The 20,177-nt window shown below is 44.2% G+C and overlaps 1 protein-coding gene across 1 annotated transcript in view; it reads right to left on the bottom strand.

The window, feature by feature from the left end:
- The window catches only part of ARHGAP31 (Rho GTPase activating protein 31), a 60,238-nt gene that overhangs the window by 21,386 nt on the left and 18,675 nt on the right, over positions 1–20,177 (bottom strand). The window contains exons 2-3 of the mRNA XM_032679460.1: positions 2,225–2,327; positions 1,580–1,724 (exon numbers count right to left, since the gene is read on the bottom strand). Of these exons, the coding sequence (XP_032535351.1) occupies positions 1,580–1,724; positions 2,225–2,327 (248 nt within the window). The remainder of the gene's footprint in view (positions 1–1,579; positions 1,725–2,224; positions 2,328–20,177) is intronic.

The following is a 20,177-nucleotide window of genomic DNA, read 5'->3' as shown; positions in this document are numbered from 1 at the left end:
CAGAATGCTTATCCCCTGAGGATACAGGTCAATTTTTCAAATCTGCTCAGAATTTTTCCTGAAAATTTGGCTATACATCACCTTGAAACCTAGACCAGTTTTACTTAAAATTTGGCATCGAAACAGCAAGACACCTAAGACTATTGCATATCTGTCAGGCAGCACAGCGAGCCACTTTCCACCCCTTGTTCCCCAGTACAGTTGTGCCCTAACAGCTACCTGACTTCTTATAGCAGGTTGCTGCTTGTCTGGTTCCATCTGGCTTTGCCCCACAGCAAGCTCCCCATCCACAGATATGCCTGCCTCTTCCTATAGCAGGCAACAGGCAATTCTCTTTGGAGAGTGTCTTCTTGTGTGGAGCCAGTGGATCTCCCTCAGTGCCTCCTGTGCCATAGCAGCATCGCTTGGAAGTGTTTAATTCAGGATAGAGGCAACGCAGACAGAAACACCTGATTTTGCAGAATGTCTTCTCTGTAACGTTTTTGGCAATGACTGTCCCCTCGTCCTCCCAGCAAATGGGAAGGAGTAGGACGACAGAAATTCTTAACAAAGGATGGATGTTTCTGACACTGAGAATACAATAATTCCCATCCCTCCACCCCAGTTATCCATAGAAGTTGGTGAATTCTTTTAGCTGCAAATGCATACCTTTGACACATAAGATTTCAACCCCAGTGATGGGATTTAAAATTGTTGGTGTCATAAAAAACTGAAAGTGAATTTAGAGTGGTAAGAAGCAGATAACTTTAACAACAAGCATAGTTTACTATGCCAGTTTTTAATAAAATATTATCTGCCATCAAAATTAGCCAACTCTTAAAAAATTCAGGCATTGTGGTGTTATTTTTCTGCTCCCCTGCTATCTGCTCCTGGGCTCCAACTCCATCCACGTATAATCTATGGTAGTTTTACAGAATCAAGTAACTACTCCCTGAATTGTAATCTCTTTAAACAAAGTTAAAGATTTCTGCTTGGCCAGTTGCCACTTTCCTCTGCCATTTGTATTTATGATGTGATCCTGACTGACCTGATATGCCATTGCTGGCCTAACCTGCGTCATCATTTGCACTCCTACAAGCTGTGTAAAAAATGCTACAGATGCAGAAAAGCTGATGCTTTTACACATGGGCTGAGAAATCAGTTTGTGCAAATGTCAGTGACAGTTGGAGGGACAGGAATGAGGAAACCACACCCTTGTGATTATGATCACAAGCCCCAGGTGACACAGAAGACTCTCAGTGATGGACAGTAATAAGGAAAAGAAAGAGCATTTGTAATTCTGAGAGGAGGTGCACAGTGGGGAGAGAGGCAGCAGGGAAGCAATGCAGTGAAAAAATGAGAAGATGAAGGGGAGGAAACAGCAGACAAACTGAGAGAAATAAACATTAAATGGTGAAAAGAAACAAGGACAGGGAAAGAGAGCCAACACAAGATGAGAAGGGAAGAACACTGAGAAGTGTTTATATGGATAGATGCACCAGAAGCCAGGACATTGGAGTGAATCCCAAGCAGCTGTCATGGAGGAATCTGCAGCACATCCACACGGCTGCAGAGGAACAAGAACAGCCAAGGGTCTCACCGTGAATTTCTTGTAGAGCTCATAAGTGAGGAGAGGGTTGGGCAGTTCCCTGAAATACAGCTTGCAGAGTGACCCCACACAGTGGATGTCCTGAAGGTACACTTCCCTTGTTAGATCCGGGCATTGGTCAGAAACAAACTCTTGTCTGAAACAATATGGAAACATAACAATATGGGTGAATAAGAGCCATAGCAGGGCAGTACTCCACCCTCAGTACTCCTTTACAGCTACAGAAAAAACCAACTGGAAAGCAGAAGTGTCTCTGCAGGCTGGCCCAGATTGTCTGCCATGTTCAGGCCTTGATGTTTCCACTAGTCTCCATTATCCCTAACATAGTCCCATGAGGGGACCCCAAACTGATATAAAGAGATTGCTTTCTCTTAAAGTGAGAGAGAACAACTCAGCATTTGTGCTGAGTCCCTCCATGCCTTTCCCATTAATAGATGCAGAGAGAGAGAGTTTTTTACTTTGTCATGGGCTTGTCCTTGAAATGTCGTATTTCCCTGTTACCAACTTCAGAGACAATTTATCTTCTGCATCAGTATAGAGCTCTGTTGGCCACAGTCTATGTCTGAGGGATTAACACCAAAAAGGTACTGAGCAGTGTCACTGAATTCCTCTGACACTCAAATACGCCGCCCTTACCTTAACTTTTGTATGTTGGATGTCACTCCTGAGAGGCGGTAGATCCCATCCACAATGCCATGAGTCTCAATGAACTCCGCACAGCTCTTCAGCACATAGGGGACTAGGAGAAGAAAGCAAGGCAAGATGCCCAATGAATACACACTGACAACTTCCACAAGTCACCACAGAGGAGACAGTTACACAAAAAAACAGCAGAGGTTCTCTGCAGATGCAGGCAAGGGTACAGCAATGGGAGAAATAACAGACCAAAAGTAGACCCTGAAAAGTGACCATGAGGATATGCTATGGTTGTGCCATGCCATGCTCATTTGCAATGACTAACCCTGAAGTCACAGAAACATTGTAGAAAGTAAGGTAGGGTTTCTCTCTCTTCCTTTTTCTTTTCCTTCAAAAAAAAATAAAAGAAGCTATTTCATTCTAATTGAAAGCATGCGGTAAAGCATGAGGTCCTGGGAACCTCCCCCCTCCCCAGTCTAGGCCTGTAGCCTTGCTAAATTGTGCCAAAAGGTCTGATTGGCTTGGATAAAAATCAGAGAAGCATTCACACTTCCATATAAGCCTACATACCCACAGTTTAGTGCTCATAAACTCCCACAGAGGGGTTATAAAGTTCAAATATTGACTAGATCTGCACACTGACTAAACCTGACATCTGCTTCAAAAGAACTCCAGCAACATAACTAGACAAAGACTTACCCAGTCTTAAAGCTGAGAGGAGCCTGAGGCACAACATTTACATCCAGACCTGGATCCAAAGTATATGTTTATTTTTTTCCCCATTATATAGGTATAAGAACCCCCCATTCTCTTGGTCAGACCAAGCCTCTCCATCCACAGTACTATAACAACCCTAGCTATAACAATAACAATAAGAAAGCCCTTCCTTATTAGGTGCTAGAAACTACTGTGTATTTAATGCAATACTTCATCCAGCCATAGGCACAAAAGTCAGTAAATGCAGAAGTTAAAAGTTCCCCATTGTAACGCTGACTCTGCTGCACTGCACATTTGGAAAGCTGTATGAAAGAAAACAAAGTCATAGACTTGACTGGAAAGCCAGGCGTAGGAATTCCTTCAGCTTTGTGGCACCACAGAGACAATGCCTCTGGCTGGACCTTCCCTGAGTTCTGCTCAAAGTTCAGGACCATAATGACATATTAACATGTGCTTCATCAGATGGCATCCAATGATAGCCTGAAGAAAACCAGCTGGTACATTACTGTATTTCTCCTGGGAGCCACTGAGGCCAGAGCCAGCTCACGGATAGACCTGCCCCTACCAAGCAGCCCAGGCCACAGAATCTGGTGAGGAACCAAGCTGGTTCCTACCTCAGTGACACACTACTACCAAGCCCAGTCACTCAGGGAAGTGCTACCCTTCTGCCTCCTGGCCCTTACCTAAGGAAGTGAAGAGGTCCTTTTGTGTGACCCTTCTCTTCCCTTTTGGCAAACCCAAATGCAGGAATACGCGAAGTGCCAGTGATTACTTGGAAGCCCAAACAATCCAAACAGACTAATGCTTCTCAGTCAAAGGAGCCTCTCCAGAACAACAGGGAAAATTTGACTTTATGAGCAAGGACTCGTAATGCAGGTACATTAGTCATGCTATGCTACACTCAAAGCCCTTGCACTGATTTTTAAGAACTTCAGGTTGCTGGACTAAGACTAACTGTTGAGCTCACATCAGAGGCCCCAGCCTACTACAGCAATGTTCAGGGGTAACCATGAGGTCACCAAGAGAAGAGGTGAAGTCTACAGAATGAAAGCTTTGTCCACAATAGTCACAGAGTTATAGTAGTTTCTCCTCAAGGACTTCTGAGGAGGCATCACATCAGTGCCTTCCAGAACAAACATGGGAAACGTTCCTTTCAGTGCCTACAACACCTGCTTCCTAGGAGGACTTAATGGTGTGGAAGGAGTCAGAGTAAAAAAATAAGTACAAAATTTCCTTAATATCCTGCCAAGAAAAGTCCAAGTGACACATCAAGAAAGAGGACCTTCCTATCTCTGAGTAAGTTCTGATTATCTGGAACTGCAGTAGGGGACTCAGATCATATGATGATGAGCATGCTAAAAATAAAAAAGGGGAAAGACAAATTACTTCAGGCCTCACTCCATTTCTGGATAGTCAGGCTGTAACCTCTTTATGGAAGGAGCTATGCATACACAGCATATTGAGATTTTCTTCTTGGTAGGGGTCTCTAGAAATAAATGTAATGCAATCAGCAAAAATGAAAGTTAGGCAGATCCACTTTCACCTCAGATCTATTTGGATGGGAAAATGGAAACCATGCGACCTGAAAAGAGAATAATTAATTGAACAGAATACATATTTGATCAGGATAGCCATGTGACAAGGTTTGTTTAAAAGTTTAACAGTCTTTCATATAGGCAAGCTTCATATGATGGTGACTAGCTGCCACAAGAATGAAGTCCTTTATTACATACTTTATTTAGATACTTTTTTAAATCTCAGTGTTAAGAATAAGAACATCAACAAAAAATGCATATACTGATATTTGTTGTGACTAATTGAACCTCTTGAAAGTAAGACCTATTAAATCACACTGGTTTTTTTGGCTGAGTTTTAAGTTTCTGTGTAATAAATTAGGTCAAGAGGTCTCAGGCAGGTAAGAAACCCCCCATACACAAACCAGAGAAGGCTAGATCCATCTGTTGAGGACTGGTAAGCAAAAACAGGGGCCTGAGAGGAACAATCTGTAGCAAATGTATAAAATTCAACCCATTTTTTAAAGTGAGTGAAGACTCCACAGTAGAGACAACCTATAGATTGCGGATAGACAATATGCAGCAAGCTCTGCCAGCATCTCTTACTGCAGCCCTGAACTCTTCCTTTTCCAGTCCTGGACTTCTCACATATCTTTGCTGGTGCCCTTCACTCATCATGTACAATGTTTCCTGCCATACCAGGTCTTTAGCTCGTATGAAGAGAAACAGCCAGTTACGCCAAACTTTGTGGCGGTTTTGTGATGTCAAAAAAAATCCCACATAGGACACTTTTCACTTCCAACTGAAAATTACAGACTTTGACCTCAAGTCCCTGGAGGTGAAGGGACTTCATCGGCTTCCTGCAAATCAAGCCCTAAATGCAGCTCTTGTATGAAACTGGAGCACAATAAATGTTTTCTTTGAGCAGAACCTGTAGCTCTGACATTCCTGAGCAGCTCTGATCTCCTACAAGGCTGAGTCTTTTGGGCACTTGGGGGAGGTGAGGTTAGAGCAGCAGTGTGCAGCTCTCTACCATTTCCAGGCATTTCCGAGGTGGTTTGATTATTTCGGACAAAACTTCTGATGAACCAAGGCTGTGATCAATCCTGAATGGAGGGAGGTACAGACTCTGGTATGTGCTTTACAACAGGACTCTACTGGCATTACAGGGCATATGTAAATCACAGACCTGGGTTTCTCTCGAAGCAGGGTCTGTACTGCAAACACAGAAAGGAGTGGGTGGGGGGATGTCCAATCTTGACACTTCTATAATTAAAACTGCTCTGAAGGCTTAGAAGTTGGAAGAGGCAGCTGGTGTCACACAGACCCCGCTTGTTCTGCCAGACAGCCAAACTGTCCTCATTTAAAACTACAATAGAAACCAGATGGAGGAGGAGAAGAGAGCATGGAGCAAGGCATCAGTGAGAAGGGAAATTGAGTTATAAACATACTGCATACAAAAGACAATACTTCTCTTCCCCTAGACAAAAATAAAACATAAAGGCTGTCACAGTAACTCGTTCCACTCACTGGATATCACCTCCAAGCCCAGTGTATGCAGACATTCACCTTCACCAGAGTCTTTTTCAAGACCACAGCTCATGCCACCTCCTTTACACGTCTGCTGCTCCTGCTAGGTCAGGTACCGTGTCTTCCTCCTTCTGATCCCTCTGGCTTCCCGTGCCAGCAATGGGCATTGAACTTCTCATCTCTCAGCACTGCTGGTATGGAGGGGGGCTCTCCCTTCTGTCCCTTCCCAGCCATAGTGGTGCCACCCACCAAACCTCCCCACCAGCAAGGAAGGTGCTCATTCTTTGCCTGTCTGACTAAGGCTTCACCTGGCACTAGACTGAGCATTTTGGCTAAGCTGGGGAGACCTTTAAGCATGTATCTGTCTGAATCACCAAGCAGCCCAAGTAGGAGAGGACGCTAGGGAAGGAGGGAGTGATCCCATCTAATGACTGCTGGGAGGATGGCTTCCTGGCCTCCCACCAAAGCCAGCAAAGAGCAAGAAAGATCCTGGTCCAGCAGGAGATGCAGGCAATATCCTGTGGCCTTCAGTGCCACCTTCTAGAAGAAACTGAGTCTCCATGGGCTCCAGAAGGACCCCAGGGAGGCGGCTGCTAAGTCAGACACCCCAACCAGTCAGTGTGAATACTGCCCAGTAAGACAGTAAGCTATCTTACTGTCTTACTGGGCAGTAAGACAGTAAGTGGATATTGTACAGCATGTACACACAACGAACTTGTTGCAGTGAACTGGACTGAATAGCAGCAGGCTTCATTTTTGACTTATCCTTCTGTGGTTTTCTCAGAGAGCTCCTTGTAAGGATAAACATTAGTGACAGAGATATTCAAGACCTCCTTACTAGTTGGTTTCTGTCACATTGAGGAGGTTCATGTCCTCTCTAATTTTATTTTAATTTTAGTTCAAGTAAGGGTAGGATAAATGCAGGCCTTTCATTTCACCTGGAACATCACCTTTTTGATGTTTGACTTGAAAGAAATAGTTTGGATTTTTTTTTTTTGTTTCCCCCCAAAATGAATACTGAATTATATAAAAAAAAAATGTTGTGGGCATTTTTATTGCATCATTTTGGGAGTTTTATGTATTAGAATTTTTTTAAATTGTCTTCAATTGCCCTCAGTAGCAGTGTATGCTTCCTATCATGCTATGTCAATAGCATGACAATAAAGGTCAAAATAGTCTCTTGTTTCAATGACTAAAATGTCTAAAGTAGGAAATATTTCCTTCTCAAAAGTAAGTGTTTCAGTCTACTAAGCAAGAGTTGTTATTTTGCACAAGCAAAAAATAACAAAACAGAACAAACCAATGTATTAACTTGGCCTCCTAATCACAGGAAAGGAACAGGGCTGTACAAATGGCAACATACTTGACAGTCAGTATCTCTGATATGACATTTTTCTGCATTTCCTGACTTTCTACTGTAAATCACGAGTTTTAAAGTTGATTCACTAGATATTTTTATTTTTATTTTTTGCTGACCTTGCCTGATTTTCACTAGGCGTAAGGTTGGCTGAGAAACAGATTCCAGAGCAGATCAAACTGTGCTTTCCTCCCTGCAGCTTGCCCAACCCCTGGTCCAGCACATCAGTCACAATTCCAGATTGGCTCCCAATGCATAGTCCTCACCAGTGGCAGCTAAGGAAAAATCCTGCCTTGCCCCCAGGTATTACTTCCTTTGCCTTCCACTGTCCCCTTTTCAGTGGCAGATGGGGATGAAAGGGCATATAGCAGCTAAAATCCCTACGAAGGGTCTCTCCTGCTCAGAGATGAAGTTGGCAGAGCTGGGGAAAGGGATGGTTTGCTCTGTCTGGACATAACTGCTACAAGGACAAAGAGAGGGCTTCAGTCTCCAGGATGCCTATGCATACTTTTCACCAGCACTAGATTAATTTTATAGAATTAAAAAAAAAAATAAACTGTCTCACCCTCAAATTCCAGTGTTGAGTCTGGCTGTTAGTGCTGAGCTGCCACAACCCCTCCATGCATACACACACCTGTATTTAAATAGCATGAGATAGCTAAACAACACCAAGCAGGCCTAAAAACAAACCAACTTGTTGCAGTTCACCCTGTCTTTTCCCCCTTAGCTGCCATAAACATAGTTTAAAAAGATGAATAACTGGTGCCAAGGTGATCCTGTCTGCATGGACAGCACAACTGAGTCACTGTATGTCACACGTTTCATATTTGTTTTCCCCTCTGCTTTTGTGGGAAATGTTCCTGCAGTGTCACAAAGGTTAACGCAACAGTGCCATTCCCTGCAATGAAAGCACTGTCCTGTACACAGTTGTGATTCTGGTGGGCAGAAATGTAGGAAAAACAGATGTCAAATCTGTCAGATGTTGCGAACCATCACCTTCCATGCCCTGCTTGAGAAATGAAAATGCTGAGTGCTGTTCGAGATGTGACATTCTGATTTCAAGTAAATGCATTTTAACACAGCCTGCAGGCCAAGTGTGAGTTTGAATGAAGTCAACCACACCACTATCAAGGGTTTTTTTCCCATTGATATTATAGCCTGCTTACATCTGACATACCTAAATAATACGTGTCAGAACACCTGATTTTCCAGAGCAGATCTGACAACTGTGGTGCTCGAGACAGAAATGAAAGAGCCCAGGGCAGACCTGGCCATTTCATAGACAACAGACATCAAAGAAAGCCTAAGAGAAAGTACTGCCAAGGCAGACATTGAATGCTGACTCTCAGCCCCAGCGGTCACTGTGCCCCTCTGAAACCTGACTTTACCTTGACATAGCTGGCAAATTCTGTCACGCAGGCACTTTTGAAAGAGGTTGTACTAAATACGAGAATAGTTTTGTTAGGAAAACATCCTGCTGTGAATTTCCTGCAAAAAAAGACCAGATAACCGAACAGGATATCTCCACTCCTAACTTTTATGACTCTGTGGTACAACCACCTTGGAAAATAGAAGCTTAAGTTCTGAATGGCAGGTCAATGTGCTGTGCATGTCCTCATCTAATAATTTAAATCCTAACAACTCTAATCCAAAGCAGATTAGGGTGGATATTGTACAACATTTTGCTCACCACAGCACAAACAACTGGGGTAAGTAATTCTGGAGGTAGGAGTAACAGGACAATTTATGCTGTCTCAGGAAACAGACTCAGGTGTAAGTCTAGAAAATATCAGAATAGTTTTGAATTGACCTCCATCTCCATAAATGCCTAGATACTGTGAGGATAAGCAGACCGTAAGACAGCGATTCTGTCATTAGCCTCAATTCTGATGACACATACTAAACACACTAACAAATCCAAAGGCTGCATCAGCTGATGGAGTGCAGGAGTGAGTAGGGGGCAATGCCGATGCTGCAGCTCAAGAGAGCTGGGAGAAGCAGCCTGCAAGGGAAGAGTGCAGTGCAGGTAAGTGTTGGTGCTGGGGTGGACAACGAGTGATGTAGGCTTCATATGAAGTCTCCTGGGTGTCTACTATCTTTCATCCAGATCAATAAACAAGCTTATGGACTGCAGGTGTCATGTTTTCTGTGTCATGTTTTCCCTTCTTCCTCTACTCTCTTCTTAAGCATGGATACTTATGAAAGCCATGCTAACCTACTTAACTGCTGGCAACAAAGCGATGAAAATATACAGACTTCATAAGCTTTTTCCTCCTCTCAACAGATTTTAATCTACACGTTTTCATTTACACGGACTTCCAAAGCAAGTCAGAAAAGAAGGAAAGTCTCCATCTTTTACCTGAGCCTGCTAGCTGACACAGACTTGCTCAGTTTCTTGCAGTCCCAAAATTACTCTGGAGGCAACTTGTAAGCCATTACACCCATTTCTTAACTGACAAAGAGGTGTAGAAACCAACATCTCCGTTGACACATGGGGATCCTTACATGGGATTCTTAGGATCCCAGAATCTGGAGAAAGGCAATACAAGGGGATCAATGTATACTCCCTACCTGGCTGTCAGTGTTAGTTTGTCTCTTAGTTCTTTTCAACTTAGACTCTAGTGTGCCAGGCAATAGGGATTCCAAGCTTCTCTTTATAAGGAAGACTTTTGGGGCTGTTCCAAAGAAATTCTGGGTACTTAGATCTTCATGTGCACGTGAAAAACACCAGTTATTAGTTAAACAGTTTTTAAGTCCTTCGTACTGTGCCTTTCACAAGCACCACTTCCATACACTGAAATCTGTAGCAATCTCTAGAGGATACAATATTTGTCTGTGGTTTCTGTGCTGCTCTGTCGTGATACTTCCCTGTTCGACAGATCCTTACTACACTTTCGCAGTGATGACATGGTGGTGAGAAAGAAACTAACTCCCAAATAAATGCTCTTGGAAGGCTTTAGGAAGGAGGTGAAGAGACAGGGTGAAGCAAGGAACTGGGTTGTTATCTCATGAACATGCTCGAGCTCCAGAAAAGTGGGATGCTCTGCAGTTCTCTCTGCTGTTCTTTCCCAGGACATTTCTGTTGTCCCTTCAAACGTGCAAGGATAAGATGGAGGTCCATCAGCATGCATGACTGTCCTACCATGCTTGCCACACAGCAAGTCATTTACAAGCATATATGACAGCCACTCCCAAGCTTTAAAGCGTGCATCCAACTGTGCCAGCTAATGCAGAATGGCAGTGCCAATGAATTCAGGGGTGTGAAAAGGAGAACAGAGGCCCATCACCTCACTGAGAGACCAGGTTATTCTTTGGTAGCAAGGTACAAAGTAACAGAGAAACTGGTCCTGGACCAAGCTCTCATATCGATGAAAAACTGCATGGTTGAATCTCACAGCACATATTTATATCTTCTCTCTCCTTTTTTATTTTGCCCTCTGTCACACTGATGGAGTGATGCAGACTGACACTAGACTGTGCAGCAATGTACTTTCACTCAGGCCTCTCACTGATCTTGCCTCTAGGGCTCTCCCAGTGAAGAGCAATATAGCAATTTCCAGAGGTTATTCCAAATGGGCTGTTTTACAGATAGTCAACAATTTAGGGCAGAAAGCAGTAAAAATCACTGGGGATCATTATATATCACAGACAGACAGATGAGGAGCTTAAATACAAACCCATAACAGCTGCAAATGAGAAGTGAAAGGCAAATGAAAACAGACTTTTGAGTAAAAGTAAATAAGGCTTTATGATGTCAGTCTGATTGAAAACAAACATGTGAAGGCATTAGCAATAATCAGTCATTATAATTTGAAGCCAAGCAGCACCAAATCCATTCCATCTTTGCTCAGTTCCTGAGCATATATTTAGACTGAGAGTTTTCATTTCCAGGTTGCCTGGGCCTGACCCAAAGAACCACACTCATACAAAAAGTCCCATTGAATTCAGCAGTATTTTCCAGAAGAGAGGAAAAAACTGATTTGTTCCACACCCTCTTACCTTTTACTGTGTCATGCAAATACTAGCAAAGGAGGCATAAGAATGATAGAAGAATTTTCACCAGCTTTACAACAGCATAAAATGTTGGTGTGAGTTTTGACACAGAATGGAGAATTAAAAGTTCTGCTGGCAGTGGAAAGTCACCTAGAAATTCTCCTTCCAGCTCTACTCAGAGGAGGCTGAAAACAGGTCAGTCTTTATTTGAAGAGGATTAAGCTGTGGGTGACTCGGACTGCTGAAGTTTTCCTGCTGAAACAAGTTGCTGTTCTACCCACCCTAAGTAGTGCCCAGGGTATAGGATCACCACAGCCTGTGGGCTCAGTTTCTGTGTCTGTGAAGCACGAAGAAAATTCTGCCAGAAGCAGCACCTGGTCAGACATGTATAATGTATAAATGTATATCTATGTATATATCAGCATATATATGTGTGTGTATATATATATATATATATTTGCAAGTATTTTTACATATACAACTATATTCATTTATAGACGTATATATGTGTGTGTGAGAGGTTTCATGTGCATTACCAGGAAATTCTTCTTAGATAAATAGCTGATTTTTAATAAGGTGTCAATCAAAGCCTAACAGTTAAAAGATGCAGAAGTGTAACTAGGCTGATGTCACAGGTCTTGGGGATACATCACCACATGCTGTTATCTCCTGCTTGTTGAATCTTGCTCAGCCAACCAGAGAATAAGGCATTGCTCGACATTTTCAATGCTTTCCTGGCCCAGGCAAAGGGCATTAAGCTACTGCATTTCCCTTCTACTGTGCTGAAGGTCTTTCTGGGTGAAGTACTTGCTCTCAGCCAAAGAAAGCTGTTGGTTTGGGGGTGTGTTCCTCAAGCATGCATGGATTTCTACATCAGCAAGTCCAGAACCAGTCTCAGTGGATTGGTTTAACACAGTAGCTTAGTTCAGAAGGGCAGCCCATGGGATATGGGTCATTTTGGCTATATCTTTTCATCTCCAGAGGCTGCAATACTCTAAAGTGTACTTTTACAGCCTTGATCAGAGGGATCATATTTTTCCTTTCCATACATCAGGGAGGGTAAAGAGCTCTAAAAGAAGCTGCTGAGCAGCCTGGCTCCAGCATCTGGATGTGGTGCTGTTCCTTCAGGGCTTCTTTCAGAAACAGCAGGGAGCACAGCACTGCTCCATCTGCCAGCCTTGTGGCACATCAGTGCTTCACATATGTTGCAAGAGGGCAGTTTGCTCGCTCTCCAGAGCCCAAGAGAATCATCAAGGACAGCAGAGGAGGCAGAATAACATTTGCAGATTGTGTCACAACGCCTCCCAACTTTCTAGAGGCTGATCCTGGGCTGGGATTGTTTAGAAGAAAATATTTCCTGCCATGTTGTTTGTGTCTACCTCCACCTCAGGATATCAGCACACAACTGCTGAGATGCACCCAGAGCACATGGAATGGTTTCTCTCAAGGCTGAGCTGCAGAGACTGTACCTCTGTAACTGCTTGCCAAAGTGGTAAGAGTATTAGAAACAGAAACTAGTTCTGTGAGGTCAGTGACAAAAGAAGGCACAATATGGCTTTTACAGACCCTAGTAAAAGAGGAAAAGAAACGAAGTTAAACAAAATATTCAGCATGGTGGTGTCTTTTTATTCCCCAAAAGGCTTCTATCCCCTCACCCAGCAGGGAAAAGTCACGAGAGATAGCCATCTATACAATACTCTTCTTTATATTCCCAAGACCCTCCTACCCCCCAGTGGTAGCAGTTGTCCCCATGTCTTTCCTCCTCCACAGAAAATCCCTCCAGTTCCACATGGGATACAAGCTTCCCTTCATCTTTCAATAAGGGTGAATCTCAGGGGTTATCAAGCTGAGGGTCATTCTCAGTGCTAACAATGGAAAAAAAAGCAATACCAAGCTGTTACTAAAGTAGTAAATCTAATCGCTTCACAATTGTGCTCCTCAGTTTCCAAGCCCCCCAACAGATTCCTGATATATTCCATATTTCACTCTTTATTTTGTTTTCCATTTGGCAAAGGACAGGCTCTGAACCAGTATGAAGAAAAACAACCTTCCCGCTGCCCCTATTCCCCCCAACTTTTTTTTTCACCATGCTATCTCTGCTCTAAGTCAGGCCAGGTAGTGCTTATCATTTCCTCTGCACAGCAAACACCAGCGTGCATGCGTTTCCTGCCAACGAGTCCTAAACCGTGAGCTGACATTGTTTTCAAGGCCCCCCTCTCTTGGAGGCAGAAGCAGCTCTGCTGCACAGTGCTTCCTGTTGATGTCAGGCCCCTCTTCCTCCTAAAGCAAATGGGCTTCCTGATGGCATCTGTGTCCTTTTCCATGAGGATTAACAGGAGCCATTTTCATACACAGTGGCCGGGCAATAAAAAAAAAAAATGGTAGTGGAGAAAGGGAGGAGCCAGGGTGGATTTGGTTTTTTCCTAGCAGTTTTGGAGAATATCTGGGACCCCTCACAATGAGGAGGAGAGAGAAGAGATAAGAGGTCAAAACAATCCAGCTATGTCTCAGGGATGCTGGTATTTGCGAGTACTAGAAAATCACTTATTAGCAGAGAACATCAGAGACTAATTACAGCTGCCAATTTCCCACTGCTAAGGAATGTAAGCTCACAAAAGAAAAGCTACAGCCACAGCCCCTCGTTCCAGCAGCACTGTCATAAGCTGTGGGAAATGCCAAGACCTTTACACCAGACTATTGCCTTCGTTTTTATTCTCTCAAATGGAGGAATCACTACCACTGCCAGCACTGTTTCATCAACAGCAGAGAAACGGGGTGACGATTGCAGAACACAACTCACACCAAGCTGAATCACTTGAGCCCTACAGACTGCCATTGTGTTAGCCACTGCCACAGCAGAGAAGGGAAAACCTAACCAGACACCATTTCACATATTCACCATTTCCCTCAGTCCATGGCATTTAAGGTTTGCACTTTTCCCATTAGAGGAAAACAGAGGTTGACAGTTTGCTGCACAGTGTAAGAAACAGTCATGGAACGTGTGACTGTAGGCTCCATCATCTTGGTGGGGACACAAAACAGTGCAGAGGACGAGAAGCACAGCAGTGCTGCCTGCTCTTTACAGTGTTTCAGCCATGAGGGTCCCACGGCCTCCTGCACAGGGCAAGGAGTCAGGTTGCCTTAGGACATCTTTCCCTGCAAGCAGAGGTTTCCCATGACTGAGGAAACAGAGACCCCCAGCATTTTCTATGTCACATCTGTACCATCATGGCCAAAAAAAGGTGGGGTGGGAAGGAGGTTTACTAAGAGATCCCTATCAATAACAGAACAGGACCTGTCCCTTAGCAGACCTGCCAACCACTGCTTCTAATGGTCCTCTGGGTTGAGTTTCAGGTATATTTCAATAAAATTTACTGTTATAATACAATTTTTTCCTTCTTTTCCTCTCTGTGGCCTGGTTACCTTCCTGTGTCACTGTAGGAACTAAGCAAAGGGTTACACTTCCAATTTCTGGCAGTAAATTGCCACAGAGGCTGACAAAATTATTCCAGCTGTGTGCAACTGTAGCCAGCAGCAGATGTGGCCCCAAGTCTGGCAGAGACAGCAGAGATGCAAGAGAGTGAACTGGGACTTATTTTTCCTCCTAAGAAGAAATTCCTCTTCAAGGTACAACTGCAAAGTCTTTATGGCTGCTGTGGGTATAAGAAGCAAAGGAGAAAAGCCCACCTACATTCTCACAGCAGAGTTGGCCAGGGCTGCTGAAGGTTACATTGCTGACATTGAAGCAAGCATTCCTGGACATGGAAGGTGTGACAAGCACAGCCAAACTCAGCTGGAGCTGTGCCACTGTTCCCACATGGCAGTGGGATGGAGGACTAGGAGAGGAGACCTCCCTGCGCTTTTTAGGGAGCTCCAGCTTACACAGTGCCAGCAGTTCTGGAAGGTGCTGAGCAGCTGGCAGTGCCAGCTAAAACCTGTGAGTACTTTGCAGGATGGGACCCCATTTTCAAAGCTGCTCTGGGAGCAAAGCCGCACTGTGATGAAGGATTGTGCAAGAGAAATAGGCTCCACTGAGCCCAAATTTTCCCATTGCCCTCTCCCTCTCTTTTAGTACGGCTTGTTATTTGTGAATGAATTACCTCAGTCCCTGTTAAGCAGTGTACTGACCAGGAAAAGGGCGTGGGGATTATGAACGGAAAAATCCTTGAGTCTTTCAGCCCTGCAGCATGGCTACAGTTACAAGAAAAACAGGATACTATGCTGCATATGGGGAGGAGGAAGAGAAAAGGAGAAGAAACTCTAATGATCTACAGAGACTAACTAGCAAGGAAGAACATGTGGTGGTGGTAAATAGGCACAGATGGCCTGAATGACCAGGAAAGAAATGAAGGCACACAATAGTGGTCTGCAAAGGGTATGAATACCACCAAGGGAAATGGCTTGTTCTAGGTGATCAAGGGGTTGTAACTACAAGTGAGTGAATGAAATTATGAGGGGATATTTAGGTAGAAAGGTAGGAAAAACCTCCTAAGACTGAGGCATAGTATCATGTAGAATTGCCTTCTTAAGGGAGGAGGAGGGAGGCATACTGCCTGGATATTTAAATTCAGTCAGATTACTCTGAAGGGAACAGTCCTGCTCAGGCTGGAGACAAAAACAAAACAATCTTGCCAGCTTTCCCATGCTGTTATCAGGTGATGCCTTTTAAGCCGCAGCAAGATCCCTTGGAAGAGCTTGCTGAGTTAATTATAAAGGAAAGCATATAGTGCCAGCACTCACTACAGCAAGGGACAACCACAACCAGCAGCTGGAGTTTAAATTGGATACTATAGCATGCGGGAAGAAGGGCTACTTGAAAATTATCCAACAGAATAATTTTCCAGTGGGAAAGTTTCACATTTCACAGAATCAAACTGTTTCACCAGGATACAGGGATTCTGTTCAATTTTTCAACCAAAGAAACACTCAAATCTATTGTTTCTAGAAGGCAAAATGTGTTCACTCCCATATCATTATTTTCAGTGTAATATAACCTTCTGGAGAATTTTTGTTTCAGGGGAGTTTCTACTTTTTTATTTCAATTCGGGATGAAAGCAAGTCTTGTGGTAGGGGAAGTGGAGTACAGTGCAAAACAGGAACCAGCTCTAATGGATATCGAGTGATACCATCAATGACTGGCTAGTGCTTGCTGCTCTCTATACACTTCTGAGGACAGCAGCACTCTTCCTTGCAAGCTGAAGCCCAGAATATTATCTGTATTTCTTGTCATCTTCCTTGCAAGCTGAAGCCCAGAATATTGTCTGTATTTCTTGTCAATGAATGAGAGAAAAAGGATGCTAGTGCCCTATGGTTTGCTTTTGACCCTCATTTGAAATCCTGCTTGTATCTCACATGCCCCATTGTGAGGATGAAAACCCAGCACAGTCTCACAGAATGTGCTTTGCTTCTGTTAGCAAAAATCTAAGCCCTTGGCAAGGAGTCATGAATTAAGAGAGGATAAGTATCATTCTCATTCCATAGGTACAAACAATGAGAAACAGAAATTATTTGGCAGCCTGAGGTCATGCACTGAGATAGTGGAAGACCTAAGGTTAGAGCCCATGGCTTTGATTTCCAGTCTGTAACTAATCAAAATGGCTAGTTTTCTTGTATCTGAACTCCAGGTAAATAGAAACTTACCTTCAAAAATTCAGAAGTTGGTAAAGCATGCAGAGATTGCAACTGATTTGTCAGAATCACTGACCCAGAGAGCTGAGTTGAAAATCTCACATAAATGTGTTTTTCTGGGAGAGACTCAATTTCCCCCAAGCTTCTACCAAGCCATAAAGAGCCTCTCTACACAAACTTCTAGCCAAAACCTGGACACACAGGCTAAAACCTCAGGAGATTTGAGTCAGAGACCACTGATCAGACTGCGGAGCAACCTTTTGGGCTGTGTGTCCCTAAAGTTAGTTTGCCAAAAGACCAGACTTCAGTAGCCCCGCGCCTGGGAATGTTTGGAACTGGACCCACACTTTGTGGCTTGGTGTCACTTCTGTAATTCTTTTCTTTTTTCTTTCCTCTTGAATGGTTGTCTCATAACTAAATACCACAACAATAGCAAAAAGCTACCAAGAGGTCATCTGGGGAGAAAGTGCAATACTTCTGACCATTTCAGGGAAGGGAGGTTGGTAGGGGGTGGCAAGAGTGGTCCAAATTCCCTGAAAAAGATGTCCTGTCTGATCACAGATCAGTTATACAAAACTTCTTACATTCCTTATCTACTGACTTCCTCCATCTCCTCAACATCCATTGGTTTCCTTTCTTTACCTTTCATTTTAATTTCATAGGGCACTCAGTTTTCAGCAGAATTTTCTTTCCATGGAAATCACACAAACCCCACCATTGGGTCCTGGATAGAGGTTTGAAATCCCTCCTCGGCAAAAAGGCACTTGGATCTGGCATTTATGATTCAGGTCCATATCTTCCAACTGCAGCTCTAAGCTGCATCAAAGACTTTTGTTCCTAGCTTTTGTTCCCAGCTTTTGTTCCCTTCTCTGTTCCCTTGAAATGTCAGCAAACATGATGGCTTTGTTGATGCCGTCAGGGTGGTCTGACCGCTTCCCACGCTGGGCATGCGGATTGGGTAGCCGTGGAGCACTCAGCAATTCACTGGGTGTCTCCTCTAGGATGTTGTTGTTCCTCACACCAAGGCAGTGGCCTGAAGCAGCAACACTGCCATGAAATCAACAGAAAACAAACCCGCCTCCAGCTGCCCTGGCTCACACAGGGACATGCAGACTGTTTGTTCCAAACTAGCAGCTGCTGATGCTGCCAGGAGGACAGGAAACCATGCTGGGAACTCAGGGCTCTCCCTGGATATTGGGATGGATATCCACCCCTTCAGACATTCCCTGCTTTGTCTGGAGTAAGTCTCCAAATATGTGCATTACTGCTGCCTCCTGAGCCAACAGACTGCAGGGCTGTCAGAGTGCACAAACCTCACGTCTGTTCTAGCTCTCTGCTGACTTCCATGTGGAAATGGTTTCTCTCACATCCAAGTGTGTGTGCCTGCACATGTGTGTGTGTGCGTGGCAGGGTAGGGATGGGATGGACAGGCATGTCATGCACCAGACACCTCCTGTGACCTCCTCAGATGCCCCTGGACTGCTCTGTGATGACCTGAGACCTTCCTGGCTACTGGTTGTTTCTTGGTGAGCACTGGATGCCCTATGGGTAGGGGCAGACAGCACTGCTGACCATCCTGACCCATGTTGCTCCCTGTAAGGTTGCAGGAGAGTCCGTGTAGGGCCCAGCAGACTCTACCTGAGCTCTGGGAACTACCTGCAAAACATATCTGCTTGCTGTCACAGCATCCCAGGGCAGTTCATGGGAGGAATGGGGAAATCAGCTGAGTCAACTACCAACAACAGGCCATATTTCTCCACCCCATCACAGGAAACACTTTAGCCTGCACGGCCCAGTAAGGATTGCCTTAACGTTACTCCTCAGCCCACTCCAAATGTTTGTACCAAGGGGGATCTTCCAGGACATTTATCCTGCTCTCTCTCTCTCTGCTTTGCCTACCAATATGCTGCAAAATTTAAGTCATGGCCTCTCAGCTGTTCTGAAATTACATGTTTGGCTTCAACCTGAAGAGCCTGAGCAGCACTGCTCTACTGCATTTCCCTGGGAGCCATTATGGTAAGTATGTGATCCTATTTAGGAATGAGCAGAGGTATTTCTTGCTCTCTGCTCTGCATCTCTCAGGTTCAGTAGGTCTTTTCCTATCACAATGATCTTTCCCAATTTTCTTCAACTGCAGCAAAAAAAAAGGGCCCTGTCCAAAGAGGAATTTTGCAGCAAGTCTCACAAAAGATCATATTTGTCTGCAGCTTGGTTTCATTTAAGGAAGGTCATTCCTTGGTCAAGAGCTCTCAAAACAGACAATGCCTTGTCTCCAGGTCTCCAGAACCTCCCATCCAGACACTGTCATCGAAGCTTTCAACTTGAGTGTTTCTCTGATCCATATCGAGCCTCACCAATAATTTCTCAGCAGTTTGAGAAGAGTTTTAGGCCAACACAACCTACTTCCCTTGGAATTGATGGTACCAGCATCTGCAGTGTCAACTGCAGAAAATAACAACAGTGCTACCTACTGTTGACAAATCCACCTAAAATTTGGTTATTTTTTTCCCTCTTGACACCATTTGTGTTCTGGTGAATTCCTTGGGCTTCCCTGGGACTAATTCATGGCTCACTCTGGTGGTAACAGGGAAAACGTGGATGTTGTGGAAGCACTTTGTCACAGGGGAGATTTGCAAGTACTCACATCACATAGAAGTTGCTTTTGATCTGCTGTTTCACTAACCTAAATCTTAAGCCCCTTTACGGCTGGGAATACTTTCTGTATATGCAGAGTTGAAGTACTTCCATACCAGTTGGCTGCAGTGTCCCAGATTTATACTAGTATCACTGAGGTCAGAAGCTGGCCCGATGCCACGCATGCTGTTTTTCCGGAGGAGCTCAATGGTAAAAGGCAGTGTGATGAAATGGAGGCAAGGCGTCAGAGCGCTGCAAGGTGCTAGAAAACCCCTTCAGAGCCCCAGCAACAAAATGAAGACACTCTTTCTCTGGCAGCATGCAAACCTCTTCTACTTCTTATGTCCCACTGTGAGAGACCTGTGTGTTGGAGCACTTGAAAGGACACATGGGGTGACGAGAGCCACATGCTACGGAAGACTTGTGGTACAACATGCAGCCAAGAAGTGTGTTCCTAACTGGATCCCTTGGCTTGTACAGCCCTGCCCCATCCAGCTTTGCCACACTGCTCTGCGCATTATCCTCTACTCCATAGCTTCATATGGCAAAATATAGCTGGGCAGGAGACATTCAGTGAGGC

Source organism: Chiroxiphia lanceolata, chromosome 2, assembly GCF_009829145.1.
Source record: "Chiroxiphia lanceolata isolate bChiLan1 chromosome 2, bChiLan1.pri, whole genome shotgun sequence".
Taxonomy (NCBI): Eukaryota; Metazoa; Chordata; class Aves; order Passeriformes; family Pipridae; genus Chiroxiphia; species Chiroxiphia lanceolata.
This window is presented reverse-complemented; position numbering and strand designations above follow the sequence as displayed.